Below are 23,931 nucleotides of genomic sequence, written 5' to 3'. Positions count from 1 at the left end.
TTCATCATCGTCATCATATTATTAGGCATCATACGCGGAGGGCCAACATTACCCATGACGGGTTTCATCTTATTGGGTGGCGGATGGGGTTCATCAGACTCATCATCATCAAAGCCACTAAAATCTTCGTCAAAGGAATACTAAACTTGACAGGCTTCTGGTTTTGGTTTTGGTTTTGGTTTGGCATGTTAGGCAGTTTCATGTCCTTAAACTGTGGTGGCAGCTTCAGATCTTGAAACCATTTCATTTGTTGCAGTTGCTGCTGCTGTTGCTGTTGAGGGTTTGGCAGCTGATCTCCGCCGCCTCCTTTAGGCTGATTGTTACTGTTGTTGTTGATGCCACCTTTCTTGGCATTTTGAGCGGCATTTGGAGCACAATTTCGAGCATTCATGAGCTGGGGATGGTTCCCATTCGTTATCATCATCATCATGTTATTAGGCATCATACCCGGAGGGCCACCGTTACCCATGATGGGTTTCATCTTATTATGTGGCGGATGGGGTTCATCATACTCATCATCAAAGCCACTAAAATCTTCGTCATCGTCAGGAATACTAAACTTGACAGGCTTCTGGTTTTGGTTTTGGTTTCGGTTTGGCATGTTAGGCAGTTTCATGTCCTTAAAATGTGGTGGCAGCTTCAGATCTTGAAACCCTTTCATTTGCTGCAGTTGCTGTTGAGGTTTTGGCTGCTGGCCTCCGCCGCATCCTTTAGGCTAATTGTTGTTGTTGTTGCCACCTTTCTTGGCATTTTGAGCAGCATTTGGAGCACCATTTTGAGCATTCATGAGCTGAGGATGGTTCCCATTCATCATCATCATATTATTAGGCATCATACCCGGACGGCCACTAATACCCATGATGGGTTTCTTCATCTTATTGAGTGGCGGATGGTATTCATCATACTCATCATCATCAAAGTCACTAAAATCTTCTTCATCAGAAATATGAAACTTGACAGCCTTCTGGTTTTGGTTTGGCTTGTTAGGCAGTTTCATGTCCTTAAAATGTGGTGACAGCTTCAGATCTTGAAACCCTTTCATTTGCTGCAGTTCATGAGAGTAAAGTATCACTCAAACAAATAATGGCCAAAAAAACAACAAAGAAAAGAAAAAGAAATCCCTCTGCTTCGCATATACATGAACAAAAACATATAAAGCAAAAGTTCAAAGAGTGGGAAATTTCTAAGCGTCAGGGAAGTGGTACCTGAATCTTCACGAACTCTTCTCTACTTATTTATTTTATTTTATTTTTGTTTCTGTCCAGTCAAATAAAACAAACAAACAGCTACAACAATGAAACCAAAAAGAAAAAAGAGGGATTTGACAATGCTAATAGATCTGACAAACAGAAGCAGCTAAACCACAATGGATTCTGTTACAAGCTAACAAGCAGAGATAAAATAAATGGGTCGTAGTCTCAGAGCGGAGAAAAAGTTGAACATTAAACAGCAACGTGGTTCAGTCTTTGAATAACAAAGAGAAAGAAAAAGAAAAAGAATGAAGGGTTGGAGGAGGAGGTCTCTGAACATTAAAGACCTCTGCTTCCTCTGTTTCAGAATAACTCAGAAATAGAGAAAAGAGAAGAAAAGAGGCTAAACAGAAGAAAGAGAGATAGTGTTGAGTTGTAGGAGAGGTGCTCATGCAAGCTATTGGGTGGCTTTATTTATAAGAATTTTGCATCAGGGCGGTCTCTTTGGACACGAGACCATGACACGGTTTTTATCTTTATTTAGTTAGTCAAGCTTTGTGGCAGTGGCCTGTAGGACTGCCTCAAAATTTTTGACCCAAAACTTACTTGATGTCCCAAATGTTAGACGAAATATGACCAGTGGAAACACCATTAGCAAAAGTGAAGCGCGTACGCCATTCTACCCTTTTGATGATCGAATTATACCTTCCATACCATATGCAGCAGTTGTGACTTAAAGCTAGCATGAAGGGCATGTTTGGTACTACACTGGGGCAATCCGAAGTCTTGATTCAATATAAATCGAGCTTGATGTATTTTTGGTATCTTTATGTGGGATCACATTTGTCATCTTTCTTCATTTTTTATCTAGTCAATGTCGGTGAGATTCATAGCTTTATGTGTGGTTATTGTAATATATAATTTTTTTCTTTCTACATAAATATAATAAGATACTATAATTATACAATCATAATATTTATAATTGGGAGTGATTGCTGCTTCTTAAGTGGTAAAATTTGTTGAGTGATCCAAATTAAAGGTTTGATTCCTCTTCACATGAGTGAGGAGAGGATTAGATTACTTCAAAAAAAAAATTATTTTTTATAAAATTCCCAATTATGAATTAAACTTATGTTAAAGCCTAAAACAGTCTCCCTCTTCGTAAAACCAATGTCAAATTAATGAAGAATTTTTTTTTTCACCTGGCCATTATTGTTTTGCTTGAAAAATAAAATAAAATTTAGAGAATATATAAGAGTTTAATTTTCTTAAAGGCTAGGGGATAGAGAGTCACCCTCTAGGAAAAAAGAGATATAACAACAGGAATTCAGCAACGTGTATGCTATGCGTGTTGTAAAATTAGATATTTAACAACGTTCTAAGATCGCGCGTTGTTAATATTACTTAAAGTTTACCTTCAACAATATACTTTAAAGCACGTTGTGAAAAACATTATTACAACAATTTTCTAATTATGGCGGATTTGATAGGACAAATGACAATGTGCAATTTAAGTATGTTGTTAAAAAGTTCATTTGCAGCAACATTCTAAAATGCATGTTGCTATTAAGAATGTAGCACAACATTTTCTTGTTTGTTGTCATTTGTTTTCATCCATGAAATAATTTACCATAGGTGAAAAATGCTTATATTTATTCATTCTTTTATGTCTATAGTAATAATAAAGCCCTTTAAAATTAAAAAAAATATTAATAAAAAAATAATCAATTTTAAATAATAATTGGCTATTCATATAATAATTGAATTTATCTAATTAAACCAATAATTTATTTTTGTATAAAATGTAAGTAATTTTTTATCCACCACAAGTAATTTTTTAAATAACTAATTAAATAAATACATTCAAATCTGTTTATTATTTTCAACTCTAATATATTATTTTAAATTCAAAAATGAAAAACTATTTTTTCAGCAAAAAAAAAAAAGAGCTGTGAGGATATAGCCATATAGGTTGTTCAGTCTGTGGACTCAAGTGAAACTTTTGAGTAATTCTGGGGAGGTAAGTGCAGTATGACTTCAGTTCAGGGGTACTGGTGATAAATGCATGCTGAGGTGGCAAAAAGTTTGTTTTGTCTGTTACCGCGATTTCCAGTTTTAACAGCCTATAAATAGCTGATCGTCAGCCTCTGCAATTATTCCTTTTTCTTCTTCAATTCTTTGTGAAATGAGCTGAAATTTTGTTTCTTTCGATTGCTTGTAATCTCCTCTAAATCTTTCGTTGTATTTGATTCATTGTGATTAATAAAGTGAAGCATATTTTTCTTTCTAAATTCTGGTTCCTTGATATTGTTCGTCCTGTTCTTGGTGATTGTTCTGGGTTTTTGGTTCTTTGATTATTCTCGTTCCAATTGTTATAACTCTTCGAGATTCATTGTAATTCAAGTGTGAAGGCTCTGAAACTTCAACAAGAGCGAATATAAAAACTCTATATTATTAATTGGTAGAAAATAATATCTTAATTACAAACAAGAAAAAGCCTTACCATTTGGTAAAGTTACCTTTTCCAGCATTATCTCTCTCTACTTGCTTTCTTCCTCTTGGCGAAGACCTCTCAAGTCTCAACTATTCTTTCCTCTTTGTGACTGTTAAGAAAAAATAAAGTTTCCGTCTTTTTTTATTAGGGTGGGCAAAAAAGTTCAAGTCAAGTCCAAACCCACATTCAAAAAAAAATTATAAATTAGAATAATATAATTAAAATTGAAAAAATAACATAAAAATAAAAATAAAACTTAAATTCTTAATTTATAAATCAATGATGATTCAAAAAAGCTAAAATTATAATACTAAACTATTTCTTATGCGTTAATTAATTAACAGAGTTTTTTAATTAGAAAATTAGTATTAAAAAAATTAAATTTTTAAACTTTTATTTACTTTATTTATTATTTTATTTAAAATATTTATTTTCTTTAATTTATTTATAATTATAACAACTTATTAATTACTAACTCATTTCAAATTTATAATAATTTAAAAAAATTTTAAAAATAAAAACCCAAGGTTGCCCCAGGCTCGCAATGGACCTAACCCTCATGTTTATCTTAAAATAACCTTGGGCTTTGGCTTAAAAAAACCCGGTCTAAGCCCATTTTTCCCATCCCTACTTTTTATTCAACCTACATTCTCTCTATTGGGACTTAAATTGAGTTATTCTTTGTTTTTTTATGCAGGTGTATAAGTTGTTGTTCCAAAGAGAAAAAGCTTTTGATTGTGGTCTTGAACAAAGAAGACAACATCCTTGAAACTAAAAAAGGTGTATATATACTTCATTCTTTGTTGTTTGTTTGCAAATAAAATAACAAGAAAAGTCTCTTTTACTCTTTGTTAATAATGGGTATTCGTCTGTTTTACTCTTTGTTAAAGGTGTCTCTTTTACTCTTTGATAATTGTTTGTTTATAAAAATAATAATAATAATGGGTATTCGGCTATTTTCTTATTATAAAATAAATAATTTTTTTCTTATTTATTTTGGTTTAGACATTTAAACTAGTAAATAATAAAGAAGATATTGAAACTGAAAAAAACAACAATTATACAAAGTCTTATCAAACCAAAATAAAAAGAGTCATGTGACAATTAAATACCTTAACTAATTTTGTTCGTGTCTTGAATATATTGTTATGTAACTTTTTATATGTTCTTGCTCATGTAAACAGGTTTTAATAACAATAGTTGCTCGAAAATGGATAAAGGATGGATTCACTTATCAAGGTATTATTTTTGCCACTTTTGAAATATTATTTTTTATTTTGCCTTAAAAAAAAAACTTGCCAGTAAGGAATTAGCAAAATTCAAATAACTTTTAAGTTTGGTAAAATCTTCATTGTAGACATACAGAGGATTATAGATTGGGAGCCCCTAAATTTGTCGATAATGCATGTGCTTGTTTAGGAAACTTAGATGTTATAGTATGTCCCTGTAGATATTGTAAGAATTTAGAACGCCACCATGGATCCAAGTTATACAAATTGGGTCCTTCATGGGGAGAGCTCTATTGCAACAATACAATATGAAGGTGAGAAGAATACATATAGATCAAATCAATACATAGATTTTGAAATGATAGAAACTTGTAAGATGTATAGAGATCAAGCATGTTTTCAAGAAGCAAATGCTACAAAGAATACATGTGTGGGAAGAGAGGAATTTCAAAATTTAACCAGAGACGCTGAGACTCCATTGTATCCGGGCTGTACAACTTACTCTAAAATGGTAGCAATTGCAACTTTATTCAAGCATAAAGTTGCCCAGGGTTATCTCATAGCAGTTTTAATGAAATGCTTCAAATTTTTGGTGATATGTTACCACTAGAAAATACACTTCCAGATTCTTTTTATTCAACAAAGAAACTGCTGAAGGCATTTGACCTTGGGTACGAGGAGATACATGCTTGTATAATGATTGCTATCTATTTAGAAAAGACTTGGAACATGCAAATGTATGTCGTAAAGGTGGTTCTTCTCGTTGAAAAGTTGATGAACGAACTAATAAGATTCATCGAGGAGTACCTACAAAAGTCTTGTGTTATTTTCCAATAATACCAAGACTTAAGAGGATGTTTGAGATCACAGAATTGGCAAAACAACTTAGATGGCACCAAAGTCTTAAAAGCCAAGGCGATAAGATGAGACATCCAGTTTATTCTCTTGCATGGGAGATCATAAACAGAAAATGGCCATCATTTGCATTAGATCCCCAAAATATCATATTTGGTCTTGCTACCGATGGTTTCAATCCTTTTCAAGATCTTAGCACAAGTTATAATTGTTGGCCTGTCCATATAAAAATTACGTCCTTGGTTATGCATGTCCAAGGAAAGTTTAATGTTGACTTTACTAATCCCCAGGCCAAAACAGACAAGTAATGACATAAATGTTTACTTGGTACCACTTGTAGAAGATTTAAATAAGTTATGGGTAAATGGAGTTGAGGTGTATGATGCTATGAACAAATTAACATTTAATTTAAAAAGAAATCTTGACGTGGACGATCCACGATTTTCTAGCTTATGCAAACATGTCAGGATGATCTACAAAAGGAAAGTCGGCATGTCCTGCATGTCATACAAACATATATTCAAAGTAGTTACCACACAGTAGGAAACATGCATACATGGGTCATAGACTGTTTCTTCCTCGTAAACATAGTTTCTGAAACAAGTGTAAATGGTTCAATGGGCCTATCGAAGAGAAAGGTAAGCCTAAATTGTTCACTGGTGAAGATATATATAAAGAAGTTACAGATATTGTAAATGATTGGGGAAAGGGAAGAAAAAAAGAAAAGGAGCACAAATAATTCTCAATTACGGAAAAAGAAGTCTATATTCTTTGAATTGCCATATTGAAAGGTGAGTTGCCATTAAATATGTTCTATGATAAATCTTTATGCTTTAATTTCTTGATTAAAATTCAAAATCTTAACAAATTTTGCTTTTAAAATTTTGCAAGACTTGGTTTTACGTCACAACTTAGATGTAATGCATATTGAAAAGAATGTTTGCGATAGCATAATTGGTACACTTTTGAACATAAAAGATAAGTCTAAAGATGGCTTTAATTCTCGCGTAGACCTAATACACTTGGACATTAGGAAGGATTTACATCCTAAAGTTTTATTTCTTGCCAGCTGCTTCACACACACTTTCTAAAGAAGAGGAAGAACTTTTTTGCAAGCAGCTTGCTGATATAGAGTTACATGGTGGTTATGTTTCAAGCATTGCCAATTGTGTTTTAGTGAAAGAGCACAAGATATTGGCCCAAAGTCTCATGCTTGCCATATTTTAATGCAGCAACTTTTACCTGTGGCTTTGAGAGGAATTTTACCAAAAGGTACAAGAAAAGCAATTCTTTGTTTGTGTGCCTTTTTCAAAGAATCATATAGTAGAGTTTTAGATAGAAATAGACCAAGTTATCTAGAATATAATTATTTCCTAAGTTTTTTGCAATTAATTTTTAAAAATTCATTTTTTCAAATATTTTCCAGCATTCCACGACTTTTCTGATAATTATTTGCAATTTTTCTCTATTTTTAATATTTTTTCTGATACAAAATCAATTAAATAAATATTAAAGTATTTACAACCGGTAGAATACCATTAGCCCAAGCTGCTTTTTCACTGTTCAACTGGCTGTATGTTATACGGCACTGTACTATAGGATGACTCATGAATGCATAGTTGACTGTCTTTGACTGCTCTAATTAGTCACTTGCCCTCAATGTGCTTGGTGGTGGGACAATTTGCCACTAAAAAGGCCTTCTAATCTAAGCGAAAAAAATCATGATATGATTTAGATTTTCTACCTATTTAGTACACTAATAGCCTCTAGGTTCTCCAGTTGCTAGCAAACCGCGAAACCATAGATCAAATTCTAGAAGTCTCAAAAGACATTGAAACATAATTCACAAACCCAGATATTAACATAAATCTTTTGGTACTAAAAATAAACGAGCGTGTGTGTGAATATATTATGAGACAGAGCATGTCCGAAGGCAGAGTGAAGGACAAGCATATGGAGTCATTTCTTAGGATCATCTTCATTTAATCATCAGGGATCAGTATAGTCAACATAGACGAGCTGCCGTTTCCTTCTGCATTCGCGAGTGAACATAGACAAATCAATGGCTCTCCGACCAGCAAATAATATTATTTGGCATATGAACCTAAAAAAGATGCAAACTATCAGATAGTTGATATATATCTTCACCGAGCTAGCCATAGTAAAGGATTACATAAATTATTTCCAAATCTACATTGGCACATCTAGAGACCTCATGCCAGGATATTATTGACTTACACAATACAATCAAGTTAATGCAATTTCTCAATCTTCCACAATCCCCTTTTCCACAATATTCTACTCATGAAAATTGAATTGCTTCTTGATTCTTAAAATTGTTTTCAGATTCAAACCTGGATATTCTGCAACTGACACTGCAGATTGTATCGATGATCTGTGGCTGGTGCCAAAGTAGAGGCAAGGCTGTATATCATGTTCAAGATCCTCTCAGGATTCCAACTTTCCACCATCATACCAATTAGGGAAAGCTCATTAGATGTACTAGGTATAGCCTGAATAAGTGGAATATTTGTCATAGGCAAATCTCCATATAAATCATCATCTGCGTGCTCTGGTGCATCTGAAACTCCCCATCATTTTTGAAAGTGAACACAGCAACAATTACTGCAAAGACCAAAGGGAAAACCGATATGCTACAATTGTTCTTGACATGAAGTTCTGCCAGAATAAAATAAACTAGTGTGACAATCAACTGGACCTCAGAGAAAGCTACTTCGACTGTCCTAACTAGTTGCTTCTGACTTTGTACTCTGGTTGCGCCTCTGCTTCTTCTTCTGATGCAAGTATACGTGCACATAGCAAAACCAAATGCAGACAACAGAAATAAAGCAAGAAGGAAATCCCTCTTACTTTTCCCAAACAGATCCAGTTTAAATGATGCTGCTTCCAACACAAGATAAAACACAGCAAGTGAACATTTCTTATGTTTTCCAAGCAGCTGACAAACCTGTAATACAAAGGTTACAATCATATATCTCAATCAATTATTATTTATCTCAGCAACATTAATAGTCATGCCTTGATATTCTGCCATCGGTATTGACTTGACAAGCAGCTGAAGCCATGAGAGGGGCAGGGCTGGATATCAAGTGCAAGTCTTTCACCAAGTTAAGCTGGTTCATCACGTTCCGGATTATCAGTAACAAGAAGCGATTGGCTGTACTAGGCACATAATCAAAAGATGGAACATGTGAAATACTCAAATTTCTTGATAAAATGTTATAGGTGCCGTGTGATGAATCAGTAGCATTCTCATCCTTTTTCAAAAGGAAAAGAGTTGCTATAGAAAAGAGTAGCAGCAAAACTAATGCACTGTAATTGCTATTGACACCCAAATCTGCTAGTGAGAAATAAAAATATTTTATAATCCATTGGATCACCGAGAAGACAATCTCCACTGCCCCAATTAGCTGCCTCTCAAATTCTTGTCTGGTTGCTGCGGTAGCTCTTGCTAGAATACAAGCACAAACAGCAATACCAAAACCAAGAAGGAAGCTCCACTTGCTTTTCTTGACTAGATCCTGTATATCAGATATTGCCTACAAGACAAGATTACTGAACAGCTCACACAAGAATGAGGTTGATACCAAGACATAATATTTCAGTTTATGTCGAACAAATGATGTGGGCCCCAACGGAAGATAACTAAATATATCTCACAAAGATGAAATCACTTCCGAGACGAGATAGCCGAGTAGATATACCGCAAATGATGTACCCTCCAACACAAGATATGTAAATAGATTCCCTACAAGGGGAAGCACTGCAATTGTATGCTTTTTACACTTACCGAGTAACTTGTATACCTGTGATATAGAGGAAAAGATTAGTGAAATTTATTAAAAAATTAAATAAAATAATTAGGGAAACGACATTCTCGTAACTTTTTTCTTTTTTCTTTCTCAATGAAGTCCTGCTAATCAACAATGACGCTCTTCATTTCTTTTTCCTTAGGTAAGAAACTGGTGTATCTGTTATATTGAAAGCAGCTTTATACCCAAATCCAAACAGGAAATGGGAAAGACCTTATAAATCAAGTGGGGTACGTGCTACTTACATGTTCAGTTTATGATGACATTCGAGCATTTTTCAAATGTCAAAAAGCATATTTTCAAAATTATACAAGGAAGAAATGTTTCAGTATCTTTAAATGCTGGCCTTTGGTGGTGGATGCAACAAATTCTTGAATTCCTCTATCTTCGACAGCGGATCCTACGTCATCAACACATTCTTGAATTCGGCAGCCTCAGATACAGTGTATTCACTTGATGACACATCTTCTAGTTCCTTTTTTTCCATAAATCGATGTGCAGCTAATTGAACATTCACTGCAACCCTGATTTCTTCCTGTAACACAACAGACAGCCGTCAGTTTAGTATATTAAATTGAATGTCATGATATATTGTATAATACTTATCAATCCAGTTCACATTGCATTTAAATTCTTAAGGTAATGAAACTTTCTACAGTGCACCAAGTTAACAAAAATTTGAGATATGATTTAAAATTTTCCCAAGGACAAATCCAGGGCGGTTTCAGCTGGCCTACCAAGTCTTTGAAATTGTTTTGTCATTCATTAAGTGAAAAATTTTAAGATCATAAGTTGGAGCTCAATTATATGCCAAACTTTGATCTTCTTACCTCGATATATCCAAGTCCAAACGGGGAAATGGATATTCGACCATTTTTCAAATATCAAAAGAGCAAAGTTTCAGTATCTTTACGTCCTGGCCTTAGATTGTGGATCCTACATCATCAACACAATCTTGAACTCTTCTAGCTTTGGCAGCCACAGTCAGTATGTACTCTCTTGATAACAGATCTTCTAGTTTCTGTTTGTCGATATATTGAAGTGCAGCGTTTTGAACATAATTATTGGTATGCATAGCACAAATAATGAGCAAAACGGGGCCTAATGTGAAGAGACCAAAACAGCATTTTTGCATAAGCATTTGCAGGAAGTATCCATGTCTTTGTGTTACTTTAGAGTGCTATATAAGTTTCTCCATAACATCAATTGTTTCCACTGTTTTTCTTTCAGTAAACTTGTAATTAAGCTGACATTGCATATCGTGCGGCCGCAATAGATACATAATTCATGCGTGCAATTTGACAACTGAACCACGTTTCTTAATAAAGGCTAGTGATGTACATCCAAATGGAGGAAACTACTAAACAAGTTTGTAAGAATTTCTACATATTCTCCAAGGTTCTTCTGTATGTAACGGACTAGATTGCAACGAAAACACACAATTAATTAACCAACTTAACTCTAACTTTATGATTCTAATAACTGTTTCTGTCATTTCATTCAAATTATATAGGATTTGTGGAATGGCCAATCCAGCACCAAGCTTCGACTCAAACCTTGCATATCCACAGGCCTAACAAGTTTTACAGATTTTTTTTTTTTTATTACTTTAGCTTTAACCAATCCGTCAGACTGCTAGTTATTAAGAATTTCAGGTTCAATGAGCCTTTCAAGCTGAAAGAAATAAATTGATAGCCTAAGGGAAAACTGAAACAAGTACAGAAATGAAACCTGATTGGAGCGTCGGATCGCCTTCCGATCTCTTGGCGAGATTAGCAGTGAAAGGAAAGATCCGTTTCGGATTTTTCACAATTCCATAGAGTCTCCTCCATCTCTGTAACGCTTCTTCTGATGAGTTCTTCGGCTTCACTGATCCAAAATTCTCATTCAAATGGTTCTCCATTCCAAGTCCTGCTGCTGTTCTCCTTATTCAATCTTCACAACAAAACCAAACTTCATAACTAACAGAGCATTAAAGAAATAGAAACAGCAATAGTGCTCATCATACTTGAAAAACATTAGAGGTGAAAAATACTAACAGTTAAATATCGGTTGCAGCACTTCTTTAGCTAAAATAAATAAATAAATTTTAATATTGGGAATGGGCTTAACTCTACAATGAAAGGTCTCAAAGCGAGTACAAACACTTATCAATTAACTACCAATTTTCTTCTAATGGCAAAGCTCCATTATAAGTAACCTCTTAAAAAATTAATTAACGTTTAAGAAACGTAAATCAATGTTATCCTCTGCTTCCTCTGTTTCAGAATGAGTGAGAGAGAGAGAGAGGAGAAGAGAAGAGGAGAAGCTAAACAGAAGAAAGCGAGAGAGTGTATTGAGTTGTAGGAGAGAGATGCTTATGCAAGGCTTCTCCAGTGTTTCTTTTGGGGGGGCACTTTGGACACGAGACTGACACGGTTTCTATTTTTACTTAAGTCTAGCTTTGTGGCTGTGGCCCGCAGGACAGCCCCAAAACTTTATTGATGTCCCAAATGTTTGACGAAATATCTCACCCTTAGCAAAAGCGAAGTGTGTATTGTAAAATACATTTGATAAAGTACTGCTTTTTATACCTTTCATACCATATGTAGCAAGTGTGACTTTTTTTTTTTTAAGGGAAAGTAAAGCTTTCCATTAAGATAAATCAGAAAGTAACATCAGAACATCATCTGGAAATTTTTCCAGCCACAAAGCAGGGGATTCAAACTTTAAAGCTAGTTTAGCTGAAGAGTCAGCTACAACATTACATTCTCTTGGAGCATGTTGAATTCTTGAAAGGTTCTGACTCTTCAAAAGCTTCTGGATTTCTGCAATTGTCCAACCTATCTCTGTCATGCTATCCTTCCTACACAAGGAGAGATCCACCACCTCTGATGAATCTGATTCAATTATTATTGGCACACAATTTACTTGGATAAACTTTTGCAAACCAAAAGAGCAGCTTCCGCCTCCATACAAGCCACATTACCTTGGAAAGGGATTCTCTCAACTGCTGCTGCTATAGTATTTCCCCTGGAGCTTTTTATCACAATCCCTAGACCCGCCTGCTGATCTGACATTTTAATTGCAGCATCTACATTCACTTTGAACCAACCTTCTGGGGGGGGGGGGGGGGGGCCCCTGTCTGTTGCTTTTTTCTGATAAGCTTTGAAATAGCTTGATCATTTGAACATTTAATCCTCTTGTAAGAGTCCACCAATGCTTCTGCTCTTGCAACTGATAATTGGGGGTCTTCTTGCTTTCCTTAAAAAATGAGAAGGTTTCTTGAATGCCAAATAGCCCAGAAGATTGCAATTATCAGCTCCCTATCTTCTTTCCTTCTTTTCACAGCTACTTCTTGGATCACACTTAACATATCCTGATGGGCCATCAATTTTATGTCCTCATAAAAAACTGTCCTTTTCCACACCCTTCGAGCAGACTTGCACTCCAACAAGGCATGAGCCACATCTTCGCACTTGCACCCACACCTTAGACACATAGGCTCCAGCACAATCTTCTCTTTCCATAGATTGCTTGCTGTTGGCAGAAGATTTTTCGCAGCTCTCCACATGAAGATTTTCACCTTTTCTGGAATTTCATTGGACCAAATAACATCCCACCGAGACTTGGAGCTATCAGAGCAGCTTGGATCATTCTTGAAATTATCCTTAACAGCCAATTGGTAACCACTCTTAACTGAGTATTTTCCATGCTTATCAAAGCGCCAAATCAAAGTATCTTGTTGAGGAGTTCTCGGGAGAGCAATTCTTAAAATTTCTTCTGAAACCGCCTTTAGGAAATTTTGAGCTATTTCATCTTCTTTCCATTGCTCACTTTCATTTATAAAATCAGCCACCACAGCATCAGATTGTAAATTTGAGCATGGAACCGTTCTGAACCAGCCAAAATTTTGGATCCAAATTCTGTTGTGAACTGATACATGTCTTCCATCACCAATCCTCCACCTCAAACCCCAACTTAGCATTCATGAAATCAGTACTTTTAAAATACTTTGCTTTTAGAATTTTTGCCATTAAGGATTCAGGACTGTGCAGAATTCGCCACCCCAGTAGCAAGTGTGACTTAAAGCACCATAAGTAGGCAGTAGCAAATGAAGGGCATGTTTGGTGCTACATTGGGGCCACTGTGTGAGTTAAAAGTATCGCATAGTTATTTGAAGAAAAACTTATCTTAATAGTTTTGTAAAAAAAATTATTATAAATCATATTTATCAAGCACAGTTTTTTTTTTTCTTTAATGAGAAAGTAAGCCTTTCCATTGAATAAAACTGAAGAATAACAGTTAAATGTTATATTATAACTATAGATTTTTTTTTAACAGCTATAAATTAAAAATTATTACCATCTCAATACTAAATAAAACCCCATATCTTAGTTCAGTATAAATTGAGCTTGATGGGCTTTTGGCAGCTTTATGTCGGATCACATCTGTCATCTTTCTCCATTTTATAAAGTCAATGTCGGCGAGATAATCATAGCTTTATCTGTTATTGTAATACACATTTTTTTCCATAAATACAATAAGATACCATAAGCTTAATTATACAGTCATAATATTTATGAAATATATATAAGTGGGAGTGATTACTACTACTTACCTTGTAAAATTTTGTGGAGTGATCAAAATTAAAGATTTGATCCCCGTTCACTTGAGTGGGGAAAGGATTAGATTACTATAATAATTAATATATATAAATATCATAGATTCCCAACTGTGAATTAAACTCATGTTAAAGCCTAAAACAGTCTCCCTCTTCATAAAATTAATGTCAAATTAATGAAGAACTTTTTTTTTTCTCTCTTGGCCATTATTGTTTTGCTTGAAAAATAAAATTAAATTGAGAGAATATATACATGTTTTCTTGAAAATTACTAAGCTTAAAGGCCAGGGGAGAGAGACTCAAGAGGCTTGAGTTAGATAATTTCAATTAGATTTTTAAAAAATAGATTTTTTGATAATAAATTGATTTTTTGATAATATCAATTAGATAAATTAATTAATTAATTTTATAAAAAATAATTATTTTATGCCTTTCCTTTATAGTTTTTAAGATTAAGATGCAAATTTTGTTTAATTATTAGATTTTAACCTATGAGATCAACAAATTAATATCTTGTTATTGTTCAACAAAGAATATAAAAATGTAAGGAATAAGTTGAAATTAAGAAATATTAAAATTAGTTGCAAAACAAAAATGCTACCAGAGTTCTAGCTGCTCGTAAGCTAGCTCTTTGAATTGCTCTTGATCATCAAAACTAGAGTTGTTGCTTCCCAAATTATTTCTGCCGAAACTGAAATTTACTTGCATTTCAGAATTCTCCCTGGCTTACTTGGTACAGTACACAAAATATTCAAATAATAAGTAGCAATATGTTGTGATATATATGCCCCTATCCACCAAAATCACCCAAATCAATGCAATCACTTCTTGGGTTCAGCTACGTTGGATTAACACCAACTTAGAGTCAACTAATATCAGCCGTCCAACCATCACGATTACACTTAATCAATATACATGAAGCGTATAGGATTATTGGGTATATTTATCCTCTCAACAGCTTTTTCTTTAAAACATAAACACGAAATCTCAAATTTTAAATATTTAAAATTTTAAAAACACATCTTTAAAACCAATCTCTAGATCTTTCCAAAATATTTTCCTCTTAAAGCTCTACATCTCTTCCTCACCAAATCCCTAGAAAGGGAAATCTTTCTCTCCTCCTCCAGTGGTATCTCCTTTTTTTTTTTTTTTGGTTGCAACCTCCTCCTCCTTAAAGGTTGAGGATGGCTGTCTTGTTTTGGCCTCCTCTACCTTTAGGTTTGAGGATGGTTGTTCTATTTCAGCTTCTTCCTCCTTTGAGTTTGAGAATGGCTGTTGTGTGTCCATTCAGATCTTGATCTGTGATGGTAAAAATGTACATATGATGGTGGTAATGTTGGTTTGTTCTGTTTTCCAGTACATAACCCTTCAACTTTTAGATCTAGAGTCTATATTTCTCATATTTGTAAAGTTACAGGGTGTGGATCGATTTCGAAAGCATAACTATGGTGAAAGAGATTATTTCAAACGAGCCATGGAATCCCAAATAGAGCTCGAATTATATGTGCTCTGTGAATGGCTCTTTTTACTTCCAGTGTACAATTGTTTCTTCCTGTTCTTCAATAAAATTTTATGGGTCAATCCAATTGATCACTGCAATGGATCTTTGTAACTGAAATGGATCACTGTATTTTGATGTTAGTAATGTGTACCGGTGATGTATTGTAAGTAGTTGTATTGTTGTTATTTGTTTAATGAAATATTATATTTCATTGTCCAAAAAAATCTTAAAATTTTAGTTTTAAATTAGACAAAATAAAGGGAAAAAAACTAACAATGTACTTTGATAAGAAAAATAATCTTTTACAAAATAAATAATTGAAATTTCGAATAACTAAAGTTGAAACTTGATAATTAAAAAAAAAAATGGCAGCAAAAAGAGAATAACAAGGAAGAGCTTGTTAAAGAAAGAAGATGAGAGAGTCAGTTGGGTGGTGAATGGTGATCTGTTGTTGTTACGCGGTGAAAGCATATCGAGAGACAGAGTAAATATTAGGTCATGTTTATCCTCTCAAAAGATAACCCAATAACTGTATACGCTTCATATCTATTGATTAGGTGCAATCGTGACGGTTGGATTGAGTATATATAATCGCACGGCTGATATTAATTGGCTCTAAGTTGGAGTTAATCCAACGTAGTCGGAGCCTCACTTGTGATGGGCAAATTTGATCTGCACATAGTTTGATAGTTGTCGAAGCCAACAAAAATAAATACCTATTCTAAATAAATTGTGTATAGTGATTGAGCAGGGTCGTGTCCACAGAGATCGGTAATTATTTAAATCCTTTTAAAACGTAAAACATAAAACGGGGGTTTTGTTGACAATAATAAAAATCAAATTAAAATAACAAGAATGCAAATTAAAATTGTAATTCAATTTGGAGAAAGCTCTGGTTGAAGGAATTAACTCAGCTTGATTCGACTACTGATCATTGATTCAAATATAAATTATTACTACTTATGAATAGACCGGTTATAGCTACTGATCGAGACCCTCTAATAGCCAATCTCTCCTTAACTAGTCGATAACCAAGGTACGACCGTTGGTTATTTCCCTAATCAATAGATAACCCTAGATACGATCATATGATTTAATCAATTGACAGCCTGAAAACCCAGAGAGACCCAAATCCTAATCAACAAACACATACGATGGTTCATTTAAATTAGATTGTTTATTCTCATAACACAACTCACTACTATGTTATTTGTCACAAACATTAAAATCTTCATACGATGAATCCTTTAATTGACAATAAATTAAGTTGATAATTAAATAGTGGCCAATTACCTAATTAACAAACATAATCATGAAAATAATTCAGAGAACAAACAAATACGCAAAAAGCAATAAAACAATTAAAGCATAAAAAAAATTTCACAGTAGTGATGAATCAAAGCTTCATTAACCTTCAACCAGAAAAATAGGTTTAGTTCTTCATAGAGAGAAGAGAAAAGTTTAGATCTATGGTTTCTTTCTTTTTTCCTAAGTCCCCTTTTCACAATAGATTCCTCCCTTAAATACTCTCTCTCTCTTCTCCTCTAGAATTCTATTTAAAATAAAATACTAATATCTAAAATATTAAATTCGTAATTACAAAAATAACCAAAAATACAAAACACGTTAAACTAAAAACTGCAGGTCCGTAGTTGACAGCACGCGCCCACGCCTTATCAACAAAGTTCTTCTGACGCTCATAGTTTCTCCAAGAGAACAATCATCCTTAAACAACATCTTGTAGCTCAATTTTATCACCAATCAATAGAATTGCACCTGCAAAAGTAAAACACAAGTAAATCACTATTATTAAGTGCAAAACATCAATATTAAGGGAAGTAAACAATGCAAAACTAGTGCATAAATTACACTCTAACAATAGTGCTCACACCGCTTGGTACTATTGGAACGGAAGCATGAGTAAGAGATTAGCTTGTTAAGTAGCAACAATACTTCTTTAGTGAGGGTGCACATATTTTTTAAAATTTAGATTCAGAATTTTATAATATTGTAAAAGATTTTTTATAGTGTTGTAAAAAAAAAATTCAATAATTTACATTATAGTAAAATTCCAAATTCACAAATCCACATTTTAAAAAATAAAGACATGCACCTGCAATAATTATAAGTAGCAAAATGATAAAAATCACATACGATGCTACGAGCTACATCACACAAGGATTACTTGCATAAGCTTCCCACCACCTGCACACTCATCACACACCACTTGATTCGGTTATAATAGATGGGTGGCCTCCGTTTGTAGTAGTACACTTTCCAATTTACGGCATTAAAATTCAATTACAAGAATTCACTTGGTTAATATCATACAATACCTTGTCTTTATATTATCTATATACTTCCTATACATATATTATCAACAATTATAATACAATGAACTTTCTTTTTCTCATTTTTAAGTTACCCAACAGCCAAAGGTGTTTAAGATGGTCAAGACCACAAAACACCAGCATCTAAGAGCACATTTATACTCCATTTGCTTCATAATGAGCAGATTCTTAGAAACATATAAACTTCAAAAGTGCTAATCGATTTGTACTTTTAACAACCCCCCCAAAAAAAAAAAAAAGGTTTTAACATCAACTGATATTTACCATTCCCACCCACTCAACCCAAGAGAAGAAAAAATGGAAAAAGAAATCATAACAGAAAAAACCTAGCCCGCATGAAGGGAAGGAAACCTAGCAATTTAAATGCCACTGATTTGTTACCAGGACCTCTGAATTCCAACATAACGCTAGCCCTCCTTTTAAGCCCCTCCTATTTACAGCAAAACAATTCTCAATACTTAGCCTTCTCCACTCCTCTCTAGCTTGCACAGCCAACAACTTAGTTTCACAGAAAAATAAAATCTGAGGATATACTGTAGTCCAGCTGGAGAATGGAAAGCAATGGAGATGCATGGGGATATACGGACATTCAGAAATGCAGCAAAAACAACACACTTGGACGCTGCTTCGAAGGCTGTCAGATTTGTCTAATCTCCCGTGGTTATGCTTTGGTGATTTTAATGAAATTTTGAGTCCAAATGAGAAGTGTGGTGGGAAGGATTGAAATTTGAGTATGATGGCTAGTTTTAAAGAGGCTGCTCAAGCCTGTAAGTTGGTGGATTTAGGTTGGACATGCTACCTTTTTACTTGGTCTAACCGGAGATTTGGCCCTTATCTTGTTGAGGAGAGATTGGACAGGTTTCTATGTAGTAGGGATTGGGTTACCAGCTTTTATGATAATGCAGCAACAAACCTTTTAACCGTGAGCTCTGATCACTACCCAGTGTTGATGGAAGTTCGAGAAAGAGGTAAAAGTGTTCGTTATGAGAGGAAGGCACCTCATAGGATTCATTATGAAGATATGTGGAGTGCCTATGATAAGTGCAAAAGCATTGCTCAGGAGGAATGGAGTAGTCAAGGGAATTGGAAATATGGGAATCCAGTGCTTCAATTTCAAACATCTGCCAAAAGCTCTATGGCTAAGCTTAAATGGTGGAGCACGCAGGAGTTCGGGGGAAGAGAAAAAGAGTTAAATCAGATGACGGAGCAGCTAAAAAGATTGCAACAGAATTTTGAACATTACGTCAGCGGATATGAACTTAAAAAGCTTGAGAGGAGAATCAATAATTTGTTGATTGATAAAGAAATATACTGGAAGCAAAGATTAAGGGCTGACTGGCTAAAAAAGGGAGACAAAAACACTAAGTTCTTCCATTTAAAGGCTTCAGCAAGGAAGCGAAAGAACAAAATTTGGGGGATCGAGGATAAACAAGGACACTGGACAAAAGAGGAAGCTGATGTGGAAGCAGAATTTTGCGAGTACTTTCAAGAGATTTTCACCTCGTCAAGGGCCAAACCAAGCTGCGCTGCTACCAAAGATAACTGAAGACATGAAGGATCAGCCGAATCAGCCGTTTACAGCTGAGGAGATCTCAGAGGCTTTAAACCAAATGTGCCCCACAAAGGCACCGGGTCCGGATGGGCTTCCTGTTGTCTTCTTTCAGAAGCATTGGCAAGCAGTGGAGTGTGGAGTTGTTTCAACTTGTCTGCACTTTTTGAATGAACGAGGTAACTTAACTTCATTAAACCACACTTATATAGCTTTAATCCTGAAAGTTCATAAGCCTAGAAAAGTCATTGAGTTTAGACCTATTAGCCTTTGCAATGTAATTTATAGAATTATCACTAAGGCTATAGCAAATAGAATGAAGCCCATACTTGCACAAATTATTTTGTCGTCTCAGAGTGCTTTTATCCCAAATAGACTCATCACCGACAATATTATTATTGGGTACGAGTGCCTCCATAAAATTAGGCACAATAAAGGGAAACGAAATGGGTTAGTGGTTTTAAAGCTAGATATTAGCAAAGCATATGATAGGGTGGAATGGGAATTTTTGAAACAAACAATGACAAAACTAGGATTTCCAAACAAATGGGTAGATTTAGTAATGAATTGTATCACCACATCATCATTCTTTGTACTCATAAATGGGAATCCTAAGGGGATGATTCACCTGCAAAGAGGCCTTTTCCATTCTTGCATATTAAGAGTAGCCCTTCAAGTCGACCCTCTCCAGATCTAAGTTTCTCAGCATAGCCTTGCCTCTTCCATTCTTTCTGAAGTTTCATCTAAGGCAAAAACGAGCAACACATCACGGCTACTTGAGGCACCCTTTCACCTTAACACAAATTTATTGTGTTTAGCTAGGTTTTTGTTTCCCCTTTTTACTTTATCCCAAAATCTAGTTAAAATACTTGTAAATTTTGAGTGGTTTAATTTTTCTTTTAATAATTAACTGAATTCTTCCGAATTAATCCCACAAAAAATCATCAACCCGATTCTTCATTTTCAGGTCAAATACCGTGGGAAATATTAGAGCTCTCCAACTTGGTGTCCCTTGAATTATCAAGAAATATAGATCTTCAACTCTCAAGAAGCCAAGTCTCGAAAATCTAGTTGAAAGTTGTTAACCATCCTAAAAGCACCTGATCTTCGTGGTATGACTGTGACAATTGATTCTTCAATACCCCACAGCAAGGCAGTTGCAGATCATCAATTGCAGGTGCGGCCAAGCCAGTTGCTACTACTTTTAACAAGAGCTTTGAGATAAGGTATATGCGGCGTTGTCAGTATAGAGCTAAGGCATATTTTTGTTGTTGAATCTACCAGGCGATGAGGCAATTCTTTCACCGAAAACACAAATGATTCCTAACTTCCAGGTGATATTTACCATGTACTACTGCTTTCGGTACAAAATCTAAGAAATAACTAAGATGGTGCACACATTCTTTCCTCGATTATTGACCCCCTGTAGACAGATCAGTGGCATTTTTTTTTATCTCCACCAAAACTTCGCCACTGCCATCTGAATGTCATCGCACAGCCCTATAGGGAGCTTAAACACACTCATAGCACAGGCGTGGAACTCTTGAACCATATGTTTAGTTATATACTTATATTGGGACTAATATGATGGTTATTATTATTATTAGTAGCGGCTACAAAAGATTCAAAGAACTTAAAGGTGTGGCTTGTGGCTTTCTTGCTGTTTGGGCTTTAACTGCTGCCTCACCTGTCATTGCTGCTAATCTGGTGTGCCACTTCCATTTTAGTGTAATTACATAAGTCATCTTACTTAATTGATTAATTAATTAATTAGTTCGTGGATTGAATAGCCAAATTGATGAATTTTCATGTCTTGGCTTTGGGGCTGCTGGATTTTGCTGCTGGAAGACTACATTTTGTAATTTTGCTGCTGCAAGACTACATTTTGCATAGGTTTGATGCTGGATGTTGCTGAATGCCGAGTACTTTGCTTGGTTTTGGATTGGCCTTTGTTGCCTATTGGCTTGGCTTTGGAATATTGATTAACTAATGTAATGTAAAGTTTGAATTGCATGTTTTTAGAATTTAGAAGTACTTTGGATATTTTTATGGATAATAAAGTTCACTAATTTAGTTCATTGGTTTTGGATTTAATTGCATTTAGTAATTTATTTTCTTTCATAAAATTTTTATAATTTAAATTTTAAATTGAGGAAGCTAAAATTGCATAATCTTTATTTTAAATTAATAAATAAAATAATTAATTAATTTTTTTCAAAAACACACAATTGATATCCAAAAAAAAATACAATCTAAAAATTTCTAAAAAAATGAAAATAAAAAATAAAAAAATAATTTCCCTCTTCTAAGTAGTATGACATAATTATGACAAGTAAAATTTATCATAACTCGTGACGTTGTTTTATCTGTCATCTTTTCTTGACGCTGGCTACAATGATAGTAAAGATAAGCGTCATTTACCCCTTAAAATGACAAGTTTTTACCTGTCATGATAGGTTACTTTTCTTATGATGATGTGTATTTTTGTTGAATGAGAGAACTAGAACGTGAGCGTCTTTTTGTGGATTGGCCAAGGGTGCTTGGCTGCCATGCCACCTACCACATTTTTATTGGCGTTCTTTGTTGCTTTTGCAGGGATTTTTTTTGCCCTCTTGCTCATGTATCTGTTGGGCTCTTTGGAGCATACTTGGAGAGCAAGCATTTTTCATCATTTTATAAATTGTCCATACATAAATGTTTGGACTTTGCTGGGTGGTCTAGTATGACTTTGCAGAGGCTGCTCAGCAGTTGTAGGTGTGGCTGTTGAGGACAAATGGTCTCAACTATCCTGCTGAGCTACTTTTTTACCTTTCTACAAGCGTGGCAGCTCGCTATTTCCTTTTTTTTTTCAATACAACATTGCTCAATTGATTCCTCATCCTAAAAAATCAATTATTCTTTTTGGGAACCTCATGTGGCTTACATTTTATACATTTTCGCTAACCTTTTTGCCTTTAACATGGTGAGACTCATGTACCATTTTGATTACCTGGTGTACCCAAAAGGGGCCAATATCCTCCTGGCAACTTTTTATTCTTGTAAAAATTCGCATCAACGAGTGGCGCTCTATTACTAATCTTCCATTTCTTCCCTAAACAATAAGGTTGAAAAGGCTACTACTAGAGTTGATAGGACCCTGGAGGTAGCTATTTGAGAGATCAAGCTTGATGACATGGCCGTGTTCTCATTGCACTGAACGCCGTCCCATAAGCAGCAATAAATATTTCCTTTTTCTTCTGCCCTCCTTGATTCTGTTTTAGGACGACATGAATCATAACAACCATAAGAATTATAAGTGTTTTAGGAACCTATAAATTAGAAAATTTTATTTGGCTTTAATTTTTTGAATACTGATTAATCATCATATTACTGCATTACACAGATATTTACAACTGCTATTATAGCAGATATATTACACTGATATTTACAATCAGAAATACATGATTGGGACTTATATTATTACATTGAATTCTGTGAAGTACATGCCCAGACAAATAATCCCTTACAGAAGAGGAATGTCCATACTCCACTCGTATTACACGAGGGAGAGGAAATTTTTGAAATATTAAACAAATAAGCACATTAGCCCCCACAAATGCTTTTGTGGGGGCTTGCTTGTGAGGGCAGCAGCCCACCACTCCGACCAAGGCCGAAGTGGCTATTTGGCTTTAATTATGATGTGAAAAGTGAAATCAGAGAAATGCATGGACCCACTTTAAGGCAATTAAAATTGTGGAACGAATTTTCTATGTATATCAATCATATATAATTGATTCATGCAAATTGCTTAAATTTTGGTTCCGCAGTATAAGAAGTTCCTCTGCGTATCTATTTTGCCATACAAGCCATTTTGGTTCATTAAATGGTGTCTACGTAACTATTTCTTTTTTTTAATCTTTTAAAAAGTATCTATGCAACCATTTTCAAAATTAAATGAACTTATATTATCAATTTAATGAGAAAATAAAATGTTCTTATGATCTCGACTCGTTTGAGCTTTTAAGAAATTTGTGTTACATATCTTCAAGTGATAATATATTGTTATAATTTAATTATTTTTATATTTTTTATTTGAAGCGCATAAATAATTATAATTCTTGCAGTCACAACTATATGATACGTTTCTACTCATTAAATCCAAGATGCCAATGTTTCTAATGTTGGGCTAAGGCTCAATCACTGGTGATAAGTTGATGCTGGAAGTCCCATCTCTTGCAAGGCTTTTAATTAAGAGGTCCGCTAATTTTTTTGGTATGATCTCACAATGTCAATTATGAATACTCTATTAATGACCAATTATTTCACATAACTATATCTTACCACCAA

General features: G+C 34.5%; 1 protein-coding gene and 1 long non-coding RNA gene across 3 annotated transcripts; one reads left to right on the top strand and one right to left on the bottom strand.

Moving 5' to 3' along the window:
• Positions 1 to 7,306: 7,306 nt before the first annotated feature.
• Positions 7,307 to 11,977, bottom strand: LOC102625231 (uncharacterized). Of its 2 annotated transcripts, XR_008054645.1 has the most exons (5): positions 11,641 to 11,977; positions 11,333 to 11,536; positions 8,488 to 10,136; positions 8,123 to 8,393; positions 7,307 to 7,872 (listed from the first exon to the last, which is right to left on the bottom strand). It is a non-coding gene; the product is annotated as an uncharacterized LOC102625231 (long non-coding RNA). The 2 variants fall into 2 exon arrangements; XR_008054644.1 differs by having other exon boundaries at positions 11,333 to 11,977.
• A 6,815-nt stretch (positions 11,978 to 18,792) lies between these two features.
• LOC107175882 (uncharacterized) lies at positions 18,793 to 19,602 on the top strand. Its single transcript, XM_015527680.2, has one exon. It carries the CDS (start codon positions 18,793 to 18,795, stop codon positions 19,600 to 19,602), a length of 810 nt encoding a protein of 269 aa, XP_015383166.1.
• The last annotated feature ends 4,329 nt before the right edge of the window (positions 19,603 to 23,931 follow it).

Source organism: Citrus sinensis, chromosome 5 (assembly GCF_022201045.2).
Source record: "Citrus sinensis cultivar Valencia sweet orange chromosome 5, DVS_A1.0, whole genome shotgun sequence".
NCBI lineage: Eukaryota > Viridiplantae > Streptophyta > Magnoliopsida > Sapindales > Rutaceae > Citrus > Citrus sinensis.
The sequence above is the reverse complement of the archived record's forward strand: the minus strand, read 5'-3'. Positions and strand labels throughout refer to the sequence as shown.

Excerpts from the sequence above, each read along its gene's own strand:
- LOC107175882 (XM_015527680.2), top strand. The coding sequence starts at position 18,793 with ATGGCTAGTTTTAAAGAGGCTGCTCAAGCCTGTAAGTTGGTGGATTTA.